Source organism: Apus apus, chromosome 1 (assembly GCF_020740795.1).
Source record: "Apus apus isolate bApuApu2 chromosome 1, bApuApu2.pri.cur, whole genome shotgun sequence".
NCBI classification, from domain to species: Eukaryota; Metazoa; Chordata; class Aves; order Apodiformes; family Apodidae; genus Apus; species Apus apus.
This window is the reverse complement of record NC_067282.1, coordinates 193,330,555-193,356,302: the sequence shown is the minus strand read 5'-3', so window position 1 is coordinate 193,356,302 and position 25,748 is coordinate 193,330,555. Positions and strand designations below refer to the sequence as shown.

Genomic DNA, 25,748 nt, shown 5'->3' with positions numbered 1-25,748 from the left:
ACCCTTTAAAAAAATCTGTTATAGCTAATACTATTATCAATAGTAAAAAATAAATTAGACTGATTCAACTGAAATTTAAGCTCTGAAATTCTTAGCCAGTATATCACTATAAAAAATACATTGTAGGCAGTGCCTCGAGTCCTAACGTGTTCCTATCTGCCAGTTAATTTAGTTTAGTCTTCCTTCCATAAGCTCACAGACTTGCTCTGTTCTGAAACCAGGGAAATGGACAATAATTCTAATAGGACCTATAAAGCATTATATGGTATTACAATAATTATTCCTAAGTCAGAAGACTTACACTGATGTAAACAGTAAAACATCACCAAGGAACTTTAAACACATATTCTGAATTTCTGGATGCCAGTTGCCACTTTAAATTACAGCTTTTGTATCTGGATCACAGATTTAACAGAGAAGTATATAAAAATTCTTGTAAGCAGATGCCATAATATAAAACATTCATACAGCTTTACTGCTCAAGTTCAGCATTAGATTTCTTATTTTAAAAACCACAAGCTAAATTAGAGCCAGAATTCATAAATATTTCTTTTAACCTCTATTTATGAATGTTTGCAATAGATGACTCAAATTTTCCTTTGAGATGCTGTCTAATTTAAATTAGGTTCATCTTTGTCTTTACTATCATAAAAGGCATCTTTTAATTAAGTAACATTAATTATTAAATCGCACTGGAAATAAAGGTTAATAATTTTATTCCTCTGTAGCTACATGATGTTGGTTATGGGCATAGATGGAAAATTGTTCTTTCCTGGCTGTGTCCTGGTAAAAAAACCAGACTTCTAACATATATTAAGTACACAAATACATATACATCCTGAGTATAAGCACACTTTATTTCATTGACCTGCATCTACAGTTTCTAAAGGTCCTACTCCATTTCATTTGATCAATAGAATCATAGAATCATTAAGGTTGGAAGGGACCTTAAAGATCATCAAGTTCCAACCCCCCTGCCACAAGCAGGGAACCCTACCAACTAGACCAGTAAGAAATGAGACACATGATCTGCAACAGCAGAGTAAATGCAGAATATCTGAGATGCATAATTAAAATCTGGATCTGACATCGATGAGACTATTTTAATTTTGTAAAAATGTTTGTGTCTGTTATATCTACCAGTGATTAAAAAAATTATACTACATACATAACACACAGAGAGTATTAACTGTCTTGGATAAAGCTCAGAAGATTCCTATGAAATCTAGTTTCAAGAGTCTTACAAAGATTACTCCAAAAAACCCACCTAAAGCCAAAACTAAACCTCACCATGGCCCATCTGGCACATGTAACACAAGACTCTGCTTATTACTTTTGACATCCTGTAATTCCTAATAATTGCAACATGAAAATCTGATGTAAGAAATCACCTACAATATTCCTAATTTTTTTTTTTTTAATGAGTCCTTTATAGACCACCCAACCAGGATGAAGAGACAGAAGAAATACTCTGTAAGCAGCTGGGTAGAGGTTTCATGATATCTAGTCCTTATTCTCATGGGGGACTTCAATTTACCAGATGTCTGCTGGGAATAAAATACAGCAGAGAGGAAACTGTCTGGGAGGTTCCTGGAGTGTGTGGAAGATAATGTCTTGAGACAGCTGGTGAGCCAACTAGGAAAGGCACCCTGCCAGACCTGCTGCTTGCAAACAGGGGTGGATGTGGCTGTTGGAGGCTGTCTTGGGAACAGCCATCAGGAAATGAGTTTTTGATTCTTAGAGAAGTAAGAAGTAGGGTTAGCTGAAGTGCCACCTTGTACATCTGAAGAGCAGAATCTGGCCTGTTTAGGGATCTGGTTGACGTGAGTCCCTTAGGAGGCAGTCCTGAAGGGCAAAGGAGTCTAAGAAAGCTGGATGGTCTTTAGAAAGAAATCTTAAAGGCACAGGAGCAGGCCATCTCCGTGTGCCCGAAGGTGATCGGGCAGGTAGGAAGATTATTGTCCTGGCTGAACAGAGAGCTTGGGTTGGAACTCAGGGGAAAAAAGAGAGTTTATGACGTTTGGAATAAGGGGCAGGCCACTCAGGAGAACTACAAGAATGTTGTGAGGTTATTCAGGGACAAAAGTAGAAGGGCCAAAGCCCAACTACAACTTAGTTTGGCTACTGCCATAAATTGATAAAGGATGCTTCTATAAGTACATTAGCAACAAAAGGAGAACTAAGGAGAATCTCCATCCTTTATTGGATGTGAGGGAAAACACAGTGACAAAGGATAAGGAAAAGAACCAGGTACTTAATGCCTTCTTTGCCTCAGTCTTTAATAGTAAGATCAGGTTTTTTGGGGGTACTCAGCCTGTTGAGCTGAAAGACACAGGGAGCAGAACCAAGCCCTCATAATCCAAGGGAAAATTGTTAGTGACCTTATACACCACTTAGACACACACAAGTCTATGAGACTCAATGGGATCCTCCCAAGGATACTGAGGAAGCTGGCAGAAGTACTCACCAAGCCACTTTAGTAAAGCCTTTGACACCACTTCCCACAGCATTCTCACAGAGAAACTGGCTGCTTATGCCTTAGACAGGTGTATATTTTGCTGGGTAAAAACAGCTGCACTGGAACAGGCTGCCCAGGGAAGTGGTTGAGCCATCATCCCAGGAGGTATGCAAAAGACATGTAGATTTAGTGCTTAGGGACATGGTTTAATGGTGGACTTGGCAGTGTTAGGTTGACAGATGGACTCAGGGATCTTAAAAGTCTTTTGTAACCTAAATGATTCTATGATAATTGGTAAAAACATGAGGTCAAGCAAGATATGTTTGCATAAATAAAAAACCAGTACACTTTGGCAGCAGTGACTGTAAAGAGTACTAAACCTTCCAGCTTTCAACCTTAGGGAAGTAAGCTTGCAAGTTAGTTCAAAAAACATAACAATTCAAAGAACTAACAAGTCAAAACAACTCCTAGTAAAATAGCCAACAGTATTTACATATGTACATACACACACAAACATAACATTTCTAAATGAAGCTTTGTGTTAATTTTCTTGGGTCTGCCTGATCTCTATTAGCCATGTGTTTATAAAAAAAGCTGTGTACAAGACTCATATTCGAAGTTTAAAAAAGAAGTTACATTTCACTCCCCCTTGTTCCTTCCAGAATGCACTCAGAGTTCATTTTAGTGCAGGGGTAAGAAAAACGGTGGTTGTCCTTGGTTCAACTCATTTTATTGCTACACTGAAAAGGAAAAGAATGAGTGAGAAGATGAAAAGGTGAGAAAACAAAAGAGATAGTGAATAGCAATTGAGGGCTTTTTTATTTTTTTCTTTTTTTTCCAGTCTTATTTTAACCATAATGCCTTGGAAATAACTGAGATCATTTTGTTATACCAGTGGTCTCAAATGTCAATTTTGGAATATAGTTGGATAAATAGCAAGTATTCTTATACTGTTGAGTCTTCCAGTTTCTTTCCATGTCAGTTGTACTTAACTGTATTTTGCTTTTATTTCTCATTATACAATGAACTGGGACCTCATACATTTAAACACACCTCAAATTGATAGATCTTCTGGATAAACTAAAATAATTTTTCCTTATCTAAATGGACAATTCTTGGAAAGTTGGATGAAGATTTAGCTGCTAATGGATAGTTGCTTGGCAACTTTTTGCTTTATTTTCCCCTGTATTCTCTGGAATGTACTTGCATAAAAATTATGGACATATGTATTTTATTAGAGGATTTATTTGTATATTTCCCTTTTAATTTAAGTTTTCTGTTATGTGTATTTTATCCTATTAAAGTACCCTTTTTAAAATTTACACTTAGCTTTAACTGATTAACATTAGTGTAATTTTCTAACTTTGTTACATTTTTCCATGTTACATCACTATCTGAAGCTTGGCTACTCTACTAGAAAAACAAAACAGAAAAAAACAAAACCCAAGTCCAAATTCCAAACTAAATTTGTTTCCTTCAGTCAGTGAAAAGTCCCATGAAATAATAATACTGGATAATCCTGTCCTTTGATAAAGACTGTGGAGGAAGATTTTGCTGAAAAGGGGAAAGGGAAGGGCACATCCTTTACATTTTTCTAGCAGGAAAAGGTGGATTTTCTGGCTTTGGACAGGAACATTTTAAGTATAGGGATCTGTGAGAAAAACAGAGTACTTGTGCTCAGATAACTGCTCTGTACACCTACATAACTTTTCCCTATATCTGTACCAGTAATAAGTTCATATTTGCTTCCTACTAACACCTCACCATCAGAACTCTCTTCAAAATGTCTTCAAGATAATTCCAAGGAAAAGTGAGCATAATCTGAGGTTACACACAATCTTTGTGGAATTGAGGGAGCTCTTGTATGTCTTTCCAGTTTGACTTCAGGTCAAATAGCCTCTGGACATGGGACCATGGTAATTTCTCTGAGGTTGGAAGGTGGATATATATGAGGTCTTGGTAAAACAAGGAAGGTATCAGAATATGAATGGGAATTAAAACCACAGAAGGGAGAGGTCCTACCTGATACATAAGGGACACTTCCACGTGAGTGAAACTTATGGAATCTGGCTCTAACTAAATCAACACCTCCTCAACCCCCACATTACTGCAGTAGACTTTTATGTTCTCCATTTTAACAGATTATATTCCATTCTTTCTGATAGTCACCTCAAAACAATACACCAAGGTCCTCATCTGGAATTTCAAAACAAGTTTTCTGTAACACAGATGTGATATAAGTAAGAACTTCAACATTCTTTGTTTTGGATTTCAAGGCTTTTTAAGCTTCTTTTGGGACACTCCAGAAAATAATAAAACTGAGCCAAATTTTAAACTTTAAGAGAGGAGGCAATCTGAATGTTGTTCTAAATCCTTGCACTCTTTTTATAAAAAAAACATCAAGAAAAGCATGGAAGATAAATACAGCCACCACCAAAAAAATACTGATTAACATAAATTACTCATAATCATTATGAAAGTGAAACTTCTGAAGGCTTCCTAGGAAAGACTTAATTTCAACAAGTTGCTATAATCTCTGCATTTCAGAGAAATGATGAAGTTAACATGTGTTTCTAATTATGTTTGCAGATACTGGAAATAACTAAAATGCATTTTAAACTTGACTGTAATAATAACACTTTCTACCTCTTAATTCTAAGCTGTAGCTTTTGTAATTATAACAAGTCATTGTGACTACACTTTGTGCTATTTTAACACATATAACAACTCAACATTTTATATTAATGTTGTTTATTTCAAGCATCTGAGACATCTTGTCAAACAACTCTTTTGCCTGTAATTGGAGATAATAGAAACATATCAAGTGATTAATATATTTTATAGTTTGTATATGCTCAGGATTTCAGTATAGTATTAACCACTTAGCCAATTTGCTATGTGAGGTTTGGAATTTTCTCTGTTTATTTGAAGAGCTTTTCTTAACTCTTGGATAACAGTCAAATGTTTAAACATTCAGTGAAGAAAAAGGATAAATGCTCCTCTTAGAACAGAAAGCTTTGTATCCTCTGTGAAAACCCACACTGGGTCCAAAGTTTGGACACCATACAGCTCAAGTGCTTCTTAGTCTGGGAAGAAGGCAACACCATCTCCCATTGGCTTTTCAGGTGTTATGTCTACATGGCAGGGGTTCATGAGCTGCCAGCATGCTGAAGCCATGCTATGACTCTTGAATTTCTACCCATCAGTATCCACAGAATCCATTTCATCCTTTAGGAGAGGTGAGTTAGGGATATCTGCTGGTGTTTGGCTTGCCTGGTCCTGACACCTCCGAATTATGTAGACAAAAGCTGGGACCCATGATAATGCTCAAAGGGAACTGAAGCTTTCTCCTCAAGTTCAGCCCATTGCTCACAGCAAGTTTATAACTGAACTTGCACTTTTCCTAGAACAGTGCAGAACTGTCTACTCAGAAATTGAAAACTAGGAGTGTCTGCTCCAGGTCCTTAGCATCACCGTTGCCATCAATCAGAACTGAGAGCGATTTGCTAACAATAAAATGAGAACTCCAGCATACTAACTTGGCTTCTAAATGGTTTAATATAATGGTTTACATTGTTCTCAGGTTCTGAGAATTTCTGTGACCTCTGATTACTTCTGAAGCCCCGGATACTTCAAGATGGAGCACTCAAAAATGAAAGAACAACCATTAAGAACCTATAGAGATAGTCTTTGTAACCTGCGTAGCAATAGACTTATCTCAAAAAACCCTGCTCTAAAGCCTAAGCAGTCCCGGTGCCAGAGAATGTAATGCTCATAAGGACTTCTATGACAATTTAACCTGACTTCCCAAACAATACATTGGACAGTTTTCACCTTCTTCCCCCTTTTTGCTACAGGGTTTGAAGAATGCACCACAATGTGAGACAGTTTCTTAGAATTTTTCTCTTCCTCAAATATTCTTTTGCAACCCAAAGTCAACATAAAAGTGTTTTCAAATCAGATTGCATTAGGAAACAGGTTTCCAAGTAGAGGAAACTGTAACAGGTTAGTTTGCCATACAGGGTTGTTATTTACACATAAATTCCAGGTAATTTGTAAAGTTTAAATGGCAAGAAACTAATGCAATTACTTCAATTTTTAAATTTTGTTTGCATTTTCTAGTCTGTGCAGAGGCCCTACATACTAAAAAAAAAAGAAAAAAAAGTATTTTTTTTCATTTTCCAGAATGTTTGGTTTACATAATTTTTATTACAACCCATAATAAAGAAAAAAAACCCCAAACATCATGCCATACAAAAGAGGAGTAGGTTCTGAAAAAATTAAGACTCTAAGGAGCTTCTGAGCCCCAGTTAGTCCAACCTCCTGCTCAAAGCAGGGTCAGTGTTAAAGTCAAACCAGGTTACTTCAGGGTCCTGTTTTAAAAATACAGTTGCTGAATAAATATTGCACCAGTTATAAGACAGTCTCTGGATTCTGCTGGTGCACCAACAGCCCTCTCTACATTTTACCCAAAAGAAGATACTGACTTGTCCTGAAGTATCCTGAGTCTAAACATTGATTACCTTATTTTGTCTCACTTGCGTATTTTTTTCCCAAGCCATTCAGTTCAATACTGAAATGTATTGCCTTTAAACTTTAGGAAGTATAGGGAAGGAAAAAGGAGATGCCAGAATAGAAGAGAACATAGTGTGTAAAGAAGCCAGTGTATTTAAGATTCTGATTCTTTTTAATAATCAAAATTAACCCATTACATTATTTCAGACTGCCTTCCAGCATTTATAAGAAACAACACCCCCAATGAGTCTCCTTCTTGCCTTTGACAATAGAGGGAGCCAAAGATGATTAACTAGCTCAGACTGCACCAGATGTTTAGATGTCCTTTTTTTAAATTTAAAGCGTTGCATCACAATTTATATATGCCCAGTAAATATCATCATTATACTTTTTATTCATTCATCTACATCACTCATTTTTCAATATGCCTCAAATATCCATACGGCATTACAGAAGATTAACACTTTCTAAAATTACCTACAATTTCTCTACTCAGCAGTATTTCAGGCTTCAGCACACATTTCAAAGTATTTTAAGAAAATAAGATCAAAATCCCTCATTTATGACTATAAATATTTAGTTACAACATAAATCATAGTTATCACAATTTCAATGCAATTCTGCATTCCATGTTGTAGATTGAGAAACATTTAAAAGTACAGACAGAAACAGCTACGCTGCAGATACTGAGGGAAGGATATGCCTTGTTTAAGCAATCAGTCATTATTCCAGAGGAAGGCTCTGATGGTAGAAGGTTAAGAAAAATGCAGTACAATTTTTAAATTAATGCTGTCATTAGAGTTAAAAAATAAGGTGAAATCCCTCCCATTGATACCTTCATACATGGTGAGTAGATTTTGTAGTGTAAGTGTGGGAAGCCCCCAGGAAAAGCCCATTTATTAGTCTTTCAAGTAGAAGATTTGACTTGAATCTTTTTCAACTCTTAGTTTAGGTGATAAACAGTGATACCTGAGCCCATAAGGTTGCTGGTTGCACAAATGCTGTCAGGCATTTCTCTCCTGATGTTTGTGATGAGCAAAATTATAACAAAGTAATAAGCACTTTTATATACAATAAAATTTATATGCAAATCCATTTTGCCTTGAAAGTACCTGTTACAGGAAAAAATTTCTAAGCCATTTCTATCCTGAAGCTAAAATAATTTTAATAATTTAACAAGGTGGGTTTTCTTGTATTTCATTAAATGCTTCACCAATTATTTTACCCTCTTTCCTATTCTAAGAAAAACATTCCTGTAATGAGCAGGAAGCCTGCATGCACTTCTGAGCTATAGCGTTACAGTATTTCACAAAGTGAGGGCATAGGGTTTATGGTTCCTTGAACTTATGTGTCAAAAGGAAAGTGACGTGGCTGCATTTGTTCCACATACAAGCCAGTGAGTCAGAAGTCAGAAGTCAAATACTAAAAAAAAAAATTAGCTTGAGAAATTATTATTACCTACTCACTTTAATATGGAGTCTTTTATACCAATATTAGCATTGAAAGGCTCATAGTCTACTACAAAGTATTTCACATTAAAAATCTACATACAGGTGATGCTACATAAGCAAGACAAAACTGAGAGGGAAGTACAGACACACAAGAGAAGCAGTAATGTACCTAGTTCCAGTAGTTATAGCACTATCTTGCCTTATACAGAATTTTTACAATTTTACTTTTTTAATTACAGACGGATCAGCCAGGAATTCTTTAATGAAAAATAAACTGCTGAAAAGCCTTCTAAAACTAACAAATAACTAACTAGGAAAAATAGTATCAGGAATTCATTCCTGTAACAGTTTTGTCCCCCAGTTCATGGGAAAAAGCATGGAAGGTATAAAAATCAGCCAGCATTAAGATAATGCAATGGTAAGAAAACACTGCATCCAGCAGCCAGTTTTGTCTTGCATGGCTGGCTAACAGGGGTGATCAGAGACTGGTAAGGCAGGTATTTCAGGAAAGGAGGCAGCTTTCCTGCTGCCCCCTGTTTGGTCATGAACCTCAAAAGTACAGTCTGACATCAGCTGGTTTTATTGGAGCAGGGTTTTGAAGGAATGTAAAAGGAATTTTCCTGAAAAAGACACAGCAGGGAGGGGCTTCTGAATTTGTACTTTGATCTTAGACTGCATTCTGGTTTATTTTCTCCATGTACTTGGCCACCTACAGGGCCTTCTGTGGCTTTAGATAAAGGAAATACTGAGCAGTAAATTCTAGATTTGGGGCAGGCAGTTCTTCAGATGTCATGGGAGAAACAGAACAAAGATAGAGGAACTTAGTCTCATGGACCTCTCTTTCCTTACAAATATGGTCCTTGCCTTAACATAAGAAGTGATATTCTTTGACCACATGAATTTTGTTATATGTATTACATTTACAATTGCTTATATAAATACGTTGTGTTCTACTTACATGCTCTATGTGAGTGTTGCCTTTCTGCCTGTTGCCAGAATTTATAAATATAGACCAATTTAAACAGACAGAGAATCCATGTGGGTACTAGTTCTATGTAATCTGTGTCTCAGGAATATTATTAACAATTAAAATAAAATTAAATATGACTGACTGCCTTCCTTTTTGTGCTCTGATGTGTTCTCACAGACACATGAGGAAACTGAACAGGAAGGCCCAAGATCCAGTGGACAAAATAAAGCACGAAGAATGGCTACTGAATGAAAAAAAAACAAAACGGTTGAAGCAGTAAAAAAGAATCCTAAATCAAAATTAGTTTCCAGTGTGGACTTTTGGTATATATTCCACATTATCGGAAAAACTGAACATTAATAATTTTCCATCCTCTTTCTTAAACAAAATGTATCACAGAATCACTGAAGTCTACAGAAAACATCAAAAATATTGCTATTACAATTGACTCTTAACACATCCCACCTCTGCCACCAAAGTGGCTTATATGAATGAGCTCAGGTTTGTTTGTATCAGTCATTTGAACTGCTGACACGAACCTGCAACTCTAGAGATTTTAACCCCCATCACAAAGCCAGAAATCAAAAGGATAGTAAGCTGTTGTGTTTTAAATGGCCATAGTCACTAAGTTAAACTAACATCTGTCTATAGTCTTAACTTTGTTATTTTCTATTTGACCTTCATTCCATGATCTGCCAGTAAAAAACCTTGCTCCAAAAAATCATGGGAAATGGTTCATGCTGCTTTTGATAAACTTTGAATAAACAGTACTAAGACAAGTCTATTAAACCAAAATATGTTACTTCTTTAACCTCGTAACCACTGAGTAGTAATGGGAACAGAATTAAAATCTTCAGTAGAATTTAAGAGTATAGTGAGCTAACGGATATTTTATCTTTAGGAATGTCTGTAAGATTAAGATATCTCTTCAGTCCACAGAAGGAAAAACAAAATCCTATAAAGAGATTAAAAGCTATAAGAAAATTACCTTTAACCAAACAGAAGACCTTGATAGAAAATTCTGACTTGTGGTCATCACTTTTTATTCAGTTAGGGCCTTTCACAGTTGAGAAAGATTGGGGTATGGGTTTTGTGACTGCTTAACTATGTTAAACCTTGAGGTACTCTACAGACCACTTTAGAGATCTAGAAAAGCCATCTGGAAAGAAAATCTATTTATAAGCAAACTGAAGTTTTGAGTTTTGATCTGGTCCAGTATTTCTGTCATTAGTTAACCTGCATCAGCATCTTACCCTACAAGATTGCTCAGCGCTCCTGCTAAATGCAAACATTTGTGGAAAATGCAGTTTTGAAAGTTTGCTTCATTTATCCCAAGGAAGATAAAAAGCATGAAACCAAAGGGGCTGTGGCTTACTGCTTTGAATTCCTGAAGGAAGAAGAAAGTCCTGACAAATTGCTGGGAATGGATATCTTCTGACTGAAAATGAAGAAAGAGCAGTCCTCAATTACAAGACATCTCCAGGTAGCAGAAGCACACACATACCTGATGGGAGAAATGGGTCTTTTGGGCTCCACCCTGCTGATAGCCTAGCAGCACAACATCAGACTCATCACAGAATCAGGAGGAGAGTCAATCATTGCAAGATTACAGAAATCTCACTCAAAGGAGGAAGTAAATATCCCAAAATGAAGATATATAAAGGACCAAGGAATTAATGTCTTAGGACAAAGATATTTGAAAAGCTCAGATACCACACATTCCTGTCTGAACTTTATTTTCTTTGACATTCAGCAGCACTAGAAATTTCCACCCTTCTTGAAGTCACTCAGTTCAAATTATATGTTAGGCTTTCAATGCAGCACAGTAGTCCTAAATAACAATATTTGATATGCATTTAAACATTTCAAGGCAATTCATAAGATGTGGTCTACCAAGGATAATTATTATTTATTTTACAGAGACAGAATAGTTTGTCCAATCCAAAGTCACACAGCAGATAGCAGAGTTCATTGTGAACTAAACAAACAACAGTGTGGGAGGAATGTGCCTTCCCAAATAACAAGGATTTAGGAATCCTCTTTCTAAAGCTCATCAAAAGAGGCTGGTACAGCTTTCCTCAATTTGACAGTTACAGTCATACAGGAGAACAAGGCTCTGTTAATATCTGATTTTAGAATGACAGAAAAAAAATATTTGGGATCCTGTAAGTCAAATTTAAAAAAATAAAATTTTACTCACAAATTAAATTATTACATTCCATCTACCATTACAAACATTTCAGTTTTGATGCATTTTTAACAAAACCAAATGTCAATGTCTTACACCCAAGCTGCAGTCCAGGTCTTTCACCTCCTTGCTGGGGAAATGTCATCATCTGAAAGGGAGATACACAGTTTTGTCTCATAACTAAAAGCAACGTGGCAGGTGCTGGAATGTTCATTTAGAATATGGGAAAGGTAGATCCAAAATCCATTTCCCAAGAAAGTGCCCAGACCATTGCACTATGCAGGAATCTGAAAGAATTGTTGCAACAGGTTAGACAAGTGACATTTTTTTACCAAGCCTCCCTCCTGTACTATCAACCAATATAAGCCTGTGATCTCTGTAAAAGCTAGTAACTTTCCAGAGATCATGAACTTATGGAGTATGTGTATGACTAATGTCTGCTTAATGTTTAATCTCTATTATGAGTAATTTCAAATAGGGTTTAGGGAAAGAAATTGTTCAGACTAGACTAACTAAACAAGAACAAGTATAAAAGTCCTTCACACATACAAGTTATTTGGCTCTTTACTGAACTATGAGTGCACAAAGACGTGTCCATGCAACCTTGCTTTGAGGCACAAGGAAAATGACATAGATATTAAAACTTCAGAGGCACCATGTGAGAAAGGCAAAGGTAGAATAAAAATGAGGAAGTATATGGCAATTGTCACCTGGAGCCAAAGTATTCCATTTGCTGTGATTAGTCACTCACAGTACATTATTAACTCTTCAAGCTGATACAAGGCACAATAAAAAGGAAAGCAGGAATAAATAAATAAAAAAGGTATATAGAAAAAAATACCTCAAACTGAAGGAGCCATGGGAGCTCCTTCCCTAGCTCCTTGCCTTGCTTTAGGTTTAGAATTCAGGACATTATTCAGAGCACCAGACCTTGCTGTGGGTTTTCTGGACAACCAATCCAACAGTTAGGATCCTATGCACTGAAGTGGGGATATTAAGTTCCCTTCCGTCCACTTAGAAAGGTTAAACAAAAAGTACTTAGAATCAGATGACAGTGAATTTTAACTGTAATAATGAAAAAATAAAATGAAATAATGAATATTCCAGGTAACTATTCGAAGCAGTGCTAGATTAAATAGAAAGTGTTGCTCACCCTCCTTAGTTTATGACCCTTTCCTGAAAATGTTTGGAACCAAAACTATGTGTGTGTTTCATCATGCTCTGGGATGTAAATCATTGTCATGAATACATCTGTTAAGTTTAAAAAGGTTTTAATAAGAAGCAGACTGAGTGTCAGTGAAGGTATTGCTGTGCTAAACCTCAAACTGGGAAAGGGTTATTTTTCACCTGTTCCACCTGCTGTGCTAAAACTATAGTCTGTCTTTTAAAAGCACTTCTAAAACTCTCAGATGTTAAGAAACAGATGTTAGAAGATTATTATAACACAGAGCTAAGTGATTTTTTTTTTTCCTTGAAAGAAAATCCCTGTAAAACAAGGAATTAATTTAAACTGCACAAGTGATCGGCTCACAAGCAGCTCATCATTTTGCTTACACAACCTTGCTCTGAGTCAGGAATCCTCACTGAAATGTGCTATTCTAGCAGGCACTACCTACTTTGCTCTGCTATTAATCACTCATGATGCAAGCACTCCCACCCATTTCTGAGAACATTGTAGGCAGTCTGATAACTCACAGGCTTCAAGCTGGCTTTATAAACTTGCTCCACTTTTGCATACTTCCTCATACTGCTAGTTTCTCTGTGAAGATGAAGCTGCTTGTTTACTTAGTCTTGCTGAAGACGGCTCTCCTTGCTGTAACAGACGTCTTTGCAGCTGTTTTAGAAGATGAAGAGGATGCTAAAGAAGGAAAAGTTACTGGGACCTGTCCTATAAAGCTCAAAAATAATCAGAAATGTGATGAAGGAGAGGATTGTCCCTATCAGATAAATCTGCCTCCCATGACCATCCAGTTACCCAAAGAATTCAAACTACTTGAGAAGACTCTCAGAGAAGTACAGACCCTTAAAGAAGCAGTAAACAAGCTGAAGAAATGCTGCCAAGATTGCAAGCTGCAGGCAGATGACAACCAAGAAAGAGACAGTAGTAATGAGTTCCTGCTACCTAATGCAGAAACTCCAGCAGAAAACAGCAAAATCATCCAAGATAACAGAGTAAAGGAACTGCAAAGCAAAGTTAACAGAATGGCAACCAGCTTAAAAAATGCAAAGAGCCAAATCCAGACACTGCAGGGTCGTTTAGAGAAGATGAATCTCATAAATATGAATAATGTAGAACATTATGTTGACAGCAAAGTTGCTAATTTGACATTTGTGGTGAACAGCCTTGATAACAAATGTTCTTCTAAATGTCCAGCAATGCAACCAAGACCTGGTATGTAACCTGTTAATTCTTGCTGCCTGTATAAGCTTTCTGTGCATTGCTCAAACAAAAGATAAACAATTTAAAGTATATTTTAACCAAATAGCTGTGTTACTAACTTTACAAGTATTTGCTCTTGCACTGTTTATTTATACTCCTGTAAAACATTTCAGCTGCCACTAGAGGGTTACTGGGAGCTGCAGGTGTTCTGTTCGTCCTATAATTGGACTTTAGTATGGGATTTAAAACATAGGTTTTCAAATTACTTGGTTTTGCAATTCAATTAGCTTTATTTTACTGATCTACCCTTCATTGAGGCTATTAAAGATCAGTGAACTACATATGTTTTATCCTTGGATGAGAAAGCGTAAATTTTCCTAAGGTATGCCTTAGAAAACTGCATGTGTGTTTTTTTTTAATGCAAAACAGCTACTCTTCTGAGGAGGTCTGCATTATTGATACATTAAACATCAAGTGAATATATTAAAATGTTGAGTTTTAAAAGATGGATAACAAAATAAGTTGTCATCACAAAAGGCTCAGCTAAAAAGCTCTTTAACAGTCACAAGTGGGTAACATATGTATCATCAACTTAACTAAACCCTTAGCATTAATCTAATATATATGCAATATAAAACAAAAAACAGGTGTTATCACTGACAAACACCTTTTTCTTTTATTTTTTAAGCATCATAATTAAAATCAATAAAGAGATCTAATAATTTTTTTCTAATTTCTTAAGGGAAGATAGAGGGGTTTTTTTAAGTCATGAAGTTTTTGTATCACTTAAAAGAATCTTTGAAAACAATAAATATTAAGTAAATTGTCATGTATTCTACCACTTAGATACCATACATGTGAAGTTAGGGCTCTCTAGAGATAAAGCAGAGAAAGGCCAGGCTGCATGGTAGTTTTTAAGCCTCTGTGGCTTAGTGTTCAAGTTGAAAATTAAACTTTTCTTCTGTCTAACCATATTGAAAATGGAAGGACTTGAAGATGGTACAGTGTATGCACAGCTGAAATTCTTGAAAGTGTGAAAAAAGCAAATTAATAATAATAAAGGTAATGCTATTACTGTATCAGCAATCAGTTTAAAACAGATATAAATCAGTATAAATCAATTGCCTTGATTCAGATATAAAACATTCACAAAAAGAACGAGTGATATTTGGTATATTGGTAATGGGCAGCAAATCGAATTCAAGTACAGTACTTTGCAACAGACTAATTTAATTTTAGATATTTCTCACAGTTATAGAAATGTTGGGTAATGTTCATAGCATATGATCACGGAGACATTCCTTGCATGTTACACTAGCTGATAATGTGTTTGTAGCATCAATATATACCTTGTGAAAACTAGCAAGGATAACAGCTACAACTGTTTCCTATACAGGAGCTATTCTTGCATCCACTGACAGTAACAGCAAAACTTTCCTTAAACAGGAGTTGAATCAGATTATAAAAGCATTTTATCTGAAATATATATTCTCTGCCAATAACTGCCATGAACCTTAGTCCATGAAAAATCTTACACAAAATTCAGTGAAGTAGAATCTATTGTGGATTTAGATTTGGCTTTTAAGTCTTCAATTCCTACACTTTGTGCTTTCATAGCTACCCAGTTTTCTGTGCTGGCAAAGAAGGAGTTCTGAGTCATATGGCCTGCTGTAGCATGAGAACACTCCTCACTTTCAAGAAGTAGTTTAATTGTTTAAATTTTCTAGGAAAAATACGTAATTCAAGCCTGCAAATGAACATGCCCATCAATCCAAATCTACAGTAGGCATGAACATTATGGTTTTGACTCTTAAATCAGAACTCCTGAGAGCTCTCTGTGTCACTTACTTAAGAACACAAAATTATAATACCATGCTGTTGAATACAACTGGAAGATACTGTGGATAAAAAAATGGATTTTAACTCAGCAGGAAAAACATGGGGGGTATTTTTCTTCTGAATAAAATAAACCACTGATCAGTGGGGAGAAAGCTGTATTAATGGTAGATGCTACAACTTTTCCTTATGATAAATCCAGCAACATCACATACACAGGAAAACATCATCACTTTCCTAGGTTCATCTTTCTAGGAATCACAGTATTACTCCAATAAATGAATGAGACATTTTTATTACTTTTTTCCTGCTTCCTAAAGTACAGTCAACATTAATGCATGAAATATTCCTAATGATGTTATGTTCTGCATGATGTCAGCTGAACAATAGCCAGGTTAAAGTTATTCCCATATGGAAAAAGTTGTCTCTCTGGCACACTGTCAGATGAAGATTTAAATTATAGACAGGGTGCGATGGTATACATTTAAATACAATAAGCAACAGGTGTCTAACCATGAAGCATTAAAAATATGGACTGAAGAAATCAGGCTGGATTTACAGAAGGTAGAGAAAGAATAAAGAGAGGAGCAAAGAAGAGGAGGAAGGGGAAATCAGATAATCAAAATGCCCTCAGATAGTTTTGGAACAAAATGTCACTGAAATAGGTGTTTTTTTTTGGACAGTAGATGCAGAGATCCTAGGTGGCATCTATTATAGAGTCAATCTGATTGAAAAACCCTGTTTCTCCCTAGAAATGAAATTGCTGTTACACTCTTTCCTATGTAGAAGTCTCTCCAAGTTCTGTTTGTCACATCAGTCTGGGTAAAAACTTTGTTTATTTTTAAATGGAAATGACGTTAATTCTAACACTATTTGTTCTCCCACCAGTTATACAAATAATGCAGAGGGACTGTGCTGATCACTACACAGCAGGCAGAAGGAGTAATGGAATCTACAGGATTATCCCTGACCCCAGAAATGATAGCTTTGAAGTTTACTGTGACATGCAAACCCAGGGAGGCGGCTGGACGGTGCTGCAACGGCGTCAGGACGGTAGCACCAACTTTAACAGAACCTGGAACGACTACAAAAATGGCTTTGGAAACCTCAGCAGGGAGTTTTGGCTGGGGAATGACAAAATTCACCTCTTGACAAAGAGCCAGGAAATGCAACTGAGAATTGAACTTGAAGATTTCAATGGCATCAGAGAGTACGCGAAGTACGAACACTTCTACGTGGCCAACGAGTATCTCAGATACCGCCTGAGCGTCCACGGCTACAGCGGCACGGCCGGGGACGCCCTTCACTACAGCAAGCATTACAACCACGACCAAAAGTTCTTCACAACTCCAGACAAGGACAACGATAGGTATCCTTCAGGAAACTGTGGAGCCTACTACAGCTCCGGCTGGTGGTTCGATGCCTGCTTGTCTGCCAACCTCAATGGCAAATACTACCACACGAAATACAAAGGTGTTCGCAACGGCATTTTCTGGGGCACATGGCATGGCATTTCTGATGATATTCCCAGTGGATATAGGCAAGCCTTTAAGTCAGTAAAAATCATGATCAGACCCAAAAGTTTTGTGCAGTAATTCCATACCTTTCTCCTAACTAGTTTGCATTGGATTGCACTCAAAATCATACTTACTCAGTATTATACTCAGAATTCAAGTATTCAGTAATGTTTGGCATAAAATAGTTCTAGACAAAACAACATATTTCCACATACATTTTTAGAGATTGTATGTATTAAAAAAGCATTCATGTTTGTGAAAAATTACTGCTAAAACTTAGCACAGTTTAAGTCTTGGTATTGTTACATAAATATTCTAAACGTTGCTTTGGTGCTTTTATGGACTATGATAGATGATATTTTATGACTTAGAACTTCTAAATATTCTTCTACACATTGTGTCTGAATGAACACCTACATTTTAACCTGAAAATAACTCAGAGGTATAACTGGTAACATATCGATTTGTCAACACTTAGAATGAAAATTAGTATCTCTGAATCAGCCTGACTTCTGTGTCATCTATCCACCACAACTTCAAATGTATACCATGGAAATATCAATAAAAATTAGGAGAAGTATTGTGAATTATTATTTTTAAAGGACTAGGAAACAGAAGTCCACGTGGCTTGTACAAAGTCACAAAAAAAGCCTTGAAGCAAACAGAGAGAATTAAGATGATTTCTCACATCTTATCCCATTTATCAAAGATTTTTCAAAGAAGTTGGTGAAAGAATTTAACAAAAGCAAGAAGAAATAATGTAGGGACCACATAATGAAAGTATTTCTTGCTCATTTTGGTTCTTCTCTTCAAGCTCAAGGTCTTATTTGTCATTTGTTTTAGAAAGGAGCTGTTATGTAGCTTATTGCACATTTATACAGACAGGTAGATGGGTAGGAAGAAGACACATAAAAAAGAATTAATGTCTTTGCATTAATGTCTCAAAATATATAAAAAAAGGTTTTCAGTGCCATTTCTCCTGAATCTTTTAGCTAAGCCAAATTCTACAACATTACCCTTGTTGAGACTCAAGCTCATTTAAGTACTTCTAAATCTAGGTGCTATTGAAATTATAAGAAAGACAAATAAGATACCAAAAGATTGTGTTGTTTCTTTTTTTTGAGAACCCCTTTTGTAGCCACAGACACGAGCAAGCCACTGCCAATTATAAAGAGAATATGTGAAAGACTTCTAAAATGCAACAAATGAAAAAACCTTAATTTTCAAATACTTTAGGAAGTGCAAGTTATTATTAAAGCTCATGTTGTAGATAATGAGCACAAATCGGGCTACATGTATCTATTGCTCACACTGGAAAAGACTCTATATCTCTTTATAATTCCAGAGACTAACATCTGGAGCAGAAATGCAATGTATCTTAGCAAGAGGCTATTTTTCTATATGGCTTATGGCAATTTTGAGATGCAGGTAAACTATGGTAAGACTGTATTTCTTTACCAAAGTCTGGTCTTTGCTGGCATAGCCTTTTTGGTTCAAAGAGACATTTTAAAAAAAAATTTGATACACCTGACCTTATACTTTACAAATATAATTGATTTTTACTGCTTTTAAATATGGTAACAAGGAAGTGTTACAGCTACAAGTGACACAAATGAGCAACAGTAGCAATTGCTAAACTATATAGATTAATATATATTTTAAGGAAGTAAATACTTTGAAGGATATTTCAGTGAGTAATTTGGTTTATTATATTTCAGTTTTAAAGAGTAACAAAATTTTAATTTCAAGATGTATTATCTTTGCTTGAGAACATGTTTTGAAACTAGAGAATATTTATTTTCGGATTAAAAAGGAATGTCTAAACAAAACAACAACAAAAAAAAAGAAACATAAAGTATTGCTTAGAAGAGCAAATATCTAATTGCATATGATTATATTTAATAATTTTGCGTGAAATGCAGAATTTGCTCCTATTCGTGATATTATAACTAGCTAGGTATGACTTACAGTATCTACCAGCTTCTACTTGAAAATGTCTTTTTTCCTGCTAAGTTGTTGGAAGAGAAACTGTCCAATTTTTAATCCTGTTGAAAGGAAACTTTGTAAAATAGTTTTATTTTGTTTTTTAACCAAACAAGCACGTGTCTGATGTCTTTAAAAAATAAAAGTAAAAAAAAAAAAGAAAAAAGAAAAAGGAAGGAAGCATAATGTTGTTACACAGATCTGAATATTACCTGCCTGGAACTGTTGTAGCTGAATCTCCATCCATGTGTACTAGTTTTACAAAGTATAACTCCATCTACTTGTTGCAAGCATAATTTTTGTTCTTCCTCGGTGTATTAAAATTAAAGTCACACTGTTAAAGCTGTACTACTGTCACAGATGTTTTTTACGGGGACTATAAAAAAAAAAATTCTCACAAGTTGTTTTATTGATTTTCTGTAAAAATTGAAGCAATAAGAAAACACAGATAACTTCAGATGACCAACAAAGACAACTATGTGATGTGCTAAGGGAGTAATCGCTAGTAACAATAGTTCTTAAGAGGTCTGGTCTATGACACTTCAGCTGCCAGATAAAACCAAAGGCTGAAACCTCAGAATCCTTTTGAAACTATTCCTGTTTTGGAAGAGAAAATTGTAATTGTGCAATCAAGAGTTTACACAACCTGTATGTTTAACATGAAAGAAGAAAAGCAAACTCATCTGTTTTTATGTAACACACAACAACCTTTCAGGTCACATGCAAGTTTCACCAAAGCTTGTGAGTAGAAACAATACTCCAAATTAAATCATACAAGTTTTTATACAAACAAAAGCACTTGATCTCTGCTTAATGGCTAATAGTTCAAAACGTATTTTCGTTTATGGAAAACATCTAACACTGATTATGCTATGAAAACACTTGTGGTTTTATCTTGATAATATTTAAATTGTGAACTTTAGAGAAGATTCCTAACAGTGGGTTTGCTAGCAAAATTCCTGTGGGTTGCTTCCAAAAAAGAGTCATAAACCCATCTGTTCAATGTGATCAGCCAAGCAGACTGTAACATCTTGGCTTTCTATGCATTGTTTAAACAGAAAAAAATAAGGAAAAAACCCCACAAAAACAACAGAGAAGAAATTAAAAGCAGGTCTGAAAGCAGTGATTTGAATTTTTTTCTTCCTTTTTTAATGCAAATATCTGTTTCTTTAATGGTGTGTTTTGGGAAACACTGCAATCAGAATGAGTTGTGAACAACAGGTAGTTTGACAATTTGGTGGAAAACAAACTTGCATTTATCATATTATTCTTAAAGGAAATTAAGATAAAACTCAAATCACACCTAGAACAATGTGTTAATAATTTAAAATGAAACAAAACAAAAAAGCAGCGCCAGGTGTATTTAGCTTCCATAACTTCCATGTCATAGAAAAATCAAAACAAAAAGGATGTGACTACATTTCTACAGAGAAAAGAGATAAGAAATAAATACTGGCCGACCAAGAAAAATATTTTAAATATATTTTTATAAATGTGTTTGGTGTTTGGTTTTTTTTCAGAATATAAAAGAAAAATAATATGGTCTATATGGGTCTGCAGATATTGACAAAAGTTTCAAAGAAAAATGGCTGAGCGATACCATCCACAGGCCCTGCTAAACACAAACATTACACTTACTAAACTGATCTCTTTCATTCACAGCTTTAATGAAACTTTTATGGAGTTACAATACTTCTGCCAGAAGTGAATTTAGCCATCCCCCACAATTGTAATCAGAAACAGAAAACAGTATTTTAAGATGAAGTGTCAAATCCAAGCCCTACATGAGTCCTGAGAACAGGATATGAATCAATATTACTTTCCAAGGCCCTGTTCCCCACACTTTCTTCACCTCACTACAAGAAGAATCTACTTGGAAAATAATAACTGGAAAAAAAATCCCCAAGACAAACTGATCGTCCTGTTTCAGAACATGAGATCTCAAATACATATTTTGAGTGAGAAAAGGGGAAGAGTGAGACAGCTTTGGAACATAAGACAGCAACATGCTTGTCTTTTTAAGTCTTGTGAGTCTCAGGAATTGGTGAGAAAAGGCAAAAAGGCGAGAAGATGCTGCAGTTGAAAGTTATCCCTTCTCCTACCCTCTCAGCTTTTAGGGAGCTGTGGTTCCTCTGTGTGGCATGAAATCCGCACCTGACTTTATAACAGCACAGAAGAACCAACACTCCATAAACGCTTTCAAATGTGCATTTCAGAAAAAAACAGAAATAGCGCCTGCTTTGTGATGAAATACGAACATGTTCGAAAGCATCCTGGCCTTGTTTCCTCACAACATCACCTGCTAGTGGTAAAAAGAATCTCTCAACAGAAAGAGCACACTAAGGTGGCTTTCTTCCCATTCCTGCTGTTTAAAGGCATTTGTAAATTCACTGCACTTCTCTACAGATTTTTATAGAAGTTACCACCAACTGGAACAATCACCTTACCTATCCCAACCACTGATGGGTTTAACACTCACTGTGCAAATAACTGCTTGATTGCTGAAAGCTGTCGCAAAAAAAACCCAAAACAACAGGCTCTAGCTTACAGACACATTCTCATCCCCAAGTGGCCACATCAACAAAGTTAAAAAAGGTTTCTTTAATTAGCAGTCAGATTCCTATGGACGGAGGTGGAGGAAACATCTGTCTTTGCTGTCTGTGCCAACATTTTTACACAGCTTTTTTGTTGTGCCAGGAGTCTTTGGAGCATGCAATTCGGAGCGTGCCAGGATCAGCTTAAGTTTGAAAATGCTATTTGCATTAATTTGTGTTAAGATTTTTACATCTTTGATAGAGCACATACATGTTTGGAGAGTACTGAAACAAATTGCCCACTGCTATGGTTACCACACTAAAATAAACTGATGATCATATTTTATAAGAGCAGCAAGCACACTATAGTATGCATAGGTGGACAGAAATTAAATTGGTGCTCGTATTAAAAAAAGTAAAATGTCTGTCTTAGTCCACCAAGGTGGCTTTTCTAGGACATTTGCCATTTAAAGTTGTATTGACTTTTTTGGTTTTTTTTTAAAGTCATTTACACCTACCATTTCATCCAAGTCAAGACAGAATTAAAAAAACAGCTTGTTAGCAAAAAAATTGGAAAAGGCTTTACCTTCTAGAGTGCCTTTGTTAGATGTCAGAATGCCATTGAAGCAATATATAAAGTACTGATTCTTAGTATTTATACTTAAAAACTGTAGCCAACCTTTATGTGACTTTCTCTTGTTTGTTACAGCATAGAAGAGAAAACAGAGAAAATTTAAAAGTACCTTTCCCCCCTTTTATCACACTTAAACACCACACACGTGCATTAATCCCTAACTTCAAAGCTCTTCCAGCTAGCAGACCCACATGAATCAGCATCAGATCAGCAGAAGTGAAATTTGCCTCAGAAGCCTCTGTCACTATATTGTTCCCTTTTTAGTAAATATGGAGATTTTGCTCCGTGTTTCCAGTAAAACCAGGATTTTGGTTAAGATCTTGACTTGCAGTTCAACCACTTCCGGCAGTCTGGGATAAGATAAGAAGTTCATTAATCTCATCAAGACTCCAGTTTCAAAATAGTAATTAAAAATATTCATGAAAGGTTCTTTCTGCTTCTTGATGGATGGTAGCAATAGGATGCTTGGACAGCAGCAAAAAGAAATACAGCACAATAGTGACAATTTCCATCAAAAAACCAGCAGTGCAATGGAAAGGCTCAGTGCTGCTATCATGGGGGCATCACCCGTTTATAGTGATAGGATACCAAGCCCAACAGTCTGCGTTGGACCAGTCAGAGAAATCCCCCAAAGGATTTATTCTTCTGCAGATTTAGATTTAGCACATAAACAGACACTGTTCATTAGCAGAAAGGGATTAGTGCAGTGCCTTCCACACAAGGTGCCCACTCACTGCACCCAGTAAACTGTCCAGCACTCCTTGCTCACAACTACACTGTTAAAAGAATGAGTAGCTCCCTTGTAGCAACCCCTACAGTGGCATGCAAGACAAATGCTGCATAAACATTTTTCTGGTATTGTTTTAAAAACAGATTAATACCTCAGAGTGAACTAACAATTCTCTTTCTAACTCAAGAACATAGCAACAAAAGGAAGAGAAAGAAAAAGCATGACATAAAAAAGCTCAGAGATACCGCTCTTCAGTAAAGCCAAACAAGAACTGTTAATAAAATACTAACTGGAAAAGACTTCAAAGTGGGAGAAAATACCCTCTCACCATTTGATTTCTCCTTTTTCTTTTCCAGAAAAAGAGGAGCTTGTACCTAATTTATAAATAAACATAATTAACTAAATCAAATTTTAAGATATTAGGCTCCATGACTGAATTCTTCTAACAGAAAGAACCTGAAGAATTCTAGGTTTTGGATAATCTCTTGAATCAAAAAGATGAACCAGTAGATTTTGTGAGCAATTCATCAACTTTATTAAATCTTTGAAATTTTCAAAAGATGAAGTGGATGGAACACTGTTCCTGGAGTCAATGATTCGCTATCAGATTGGAAAGATGTATGGAGTAGGGCTCTGGTTTGTGTCTGGATTTAATTTGGGTAGCAAAACAAAAGTTAAGGAACAGAAAAGGATTTCAAGACTGTAATAGATTACAAACTAAACATTAACAGCATCATTATAACAACTGATATTTTATGTACTTATGTTACCATTCAAATGAGAAAACTTAGATCAGGTGGAGGAAAGGAAAAAAAACCCTTGCCTGTCCAGAGGGAAAAAAATGCAACAACATAGTAGTAAAGGGAAGTGCAAAAATTACTAAGACAAAAATTTCAGTAAGTCCTGTGCTGTTTTAGCAGTAACAGTAGTATTGTAACAAGGATGATATAAGGATAAACAGAGAAGTAACATGAATTATATTACCATCTCTTGCAAAAAAATTAATAAATTTTCATGCAAAGGTTGAGTATAAATTCAGACCATTTTGCTGAAGTTAGCTACTTGTACAATATTAATTTTAAAGAGTTAATAGCTCTTGAAATTTAGAGAATGTACGTGACAAAATTAAATACATTTTTTTTCTGCCTTTAAGGAATCAAATTGCATATACACAGTCTATAATGCACTAAATAAAAAATGTAAATAGCATAATGTATCAATTACCCAAGATATATTTATTTCATCACACAGGTACTATATAGTTTTCAATTAAATAAGAAGGCTGGGGAAGACCTGATCCCTAGAGGGTGTAACAATAGGACAAGGGGTAATGGTTTCAAGCTAGAGAAGGGCAGGTTTAGATTGGATGTTAGGAAAAAGTTCTTTAATATGAGGATGGTGGATCACTGGAACAGGTTGCCTAGAGAGGTGGTGGGGGCCCCATCCCTGGAGACATTCAAGGTCAGGCTTGATGGGGCTCTGAGAAATCTGTTCTAGTGTGAGATGTCCCTGCTTATTGTAGGGGGTTGGACTAGATGAGCTTTAGACGTCCCTTCCAACCCAAGACATTCTATGATTCTATGAAATTTATTAACATGACTCAGACTGATTTATTTCTAGCAGTGAAAAGAAAGAACACTGTTCCTCTTACACTAGAAGAAAAGAGGATACGAGGAAAGATTCACAAGTCAAGAAAATCAATTAGAAGCATTAGATCAAAGGTGTTTATTTCAAGGACATAACAAAGGCTAAAAGAAATCCTGTTTCTGGGGAAAAAATTCTGAAAGCTATTCCAAGAAACTGAAGCCAGTGTCAATGCAACAACCTCTGTGGTGACCGAAGTAATATATTTATCTCTGAATTATGTGTAAAGTTCAACAAAAGAAAACAAACACGTCAGTGGAAGAGAAGTGAATAAAAGCCAAACTGATCATAAAGCACAAGTACAAACTGTTAAAAAGCATGGTAAGAATAAATGAGTCATAGCTCCCTTTTACAAAATTGACAAAATGACCAAAAGACCTCGCTATGAATTCTTATGCAAATTACTTACTTCAGTTTTCCACTGCATTTTTTCCCAAGCTGGAAACAACTTCTAGTATTAAGGTTACTCTATATTTCCCATCCATGGTTTACAGTTATATCAGAGTTAAACATTTTGGCCTTAAATTTGACACACAGAATAACCCCTTCGGAATGATTTTTTTTTTTTAAATAAAATCAACCACATAAATTGACCATTTTCTAGCAGAAGTCTAGAAAGGTGTGTTTTCCCCATGATTAATAATAAGGAAAACAAAGCACAAATGAGGAACGTGTTCTAGACTGTTATACCGTTTAGTTTTATTTTATTTGGGGAGGGGTAGCAGGTGAAGACATCTTGTATTGGGCATATGCATCCTGTTGATATATCAAAACTCCAACACAACTGAAGATCTATAGAAAAAGTATGCAGGTAGCTGGAAAATAAAGTACTCCCCAAAGTGCAGTTTCCCTAATTTCAGTAGGCAGGAGGATTTCTGTAGGATGAGAGGCCATCTCTCTTGGAGAGC

The 25,748-nt window shown here is 35.8% G+C and overlaps 2 protein-coding genes across 2 annotated transcripts in view; one reads left to right on the top strand and one right to left on the bottom strand.

The window, feature by feature from the left end:
- The window catches only part of CCDC146 (coiled-coil domain containing 146), a gene marked incomplete at its 5' end in the record, with an annotated part of 79,986 nt that overhangs the window by 45,212 nt on the left and 9,026 nt on the right, over positions 1-25,748 (bottom strand). The gene's annotated exons all lie outside the window — the stretch shown is intronic.
- On the top strand, positions 13,244-19,646 carry FGL2 (fibrinogen like 2). The gene is made up of 2 exons (XM_051644052.1): positions 13,244-13,974; positions 16,687-19,646. The coding sequence occupies exons 1-2, from the start codon at positions 13,350-13,352 to the stop codon at positions 17,391-17,393; spliced, it is 1,332 nt and encodes a 443-aa protein (XP_051500012.1). The 5' UTR covers positions 13,244-13,349; the 3' UTR covers positions 17,394-19,646.

Bases quoted from the DNA above. Each gene is read 5' to 3' on its own strand.
- FGL2 (XM_051644052.1), top strand. From the start codon at position 13,350: ATGAAGCTGCTTGTTTACTTAGTCTTGCTGAAGACGGCTCTCCTTGCT. The intron at 13,975-16,686 runs GTATGTAACCTG...TTCTCCCACCAG, and splicing joins AGCAATGCAACCAAGACCTG to TTATACAAATAATGCAGAGG.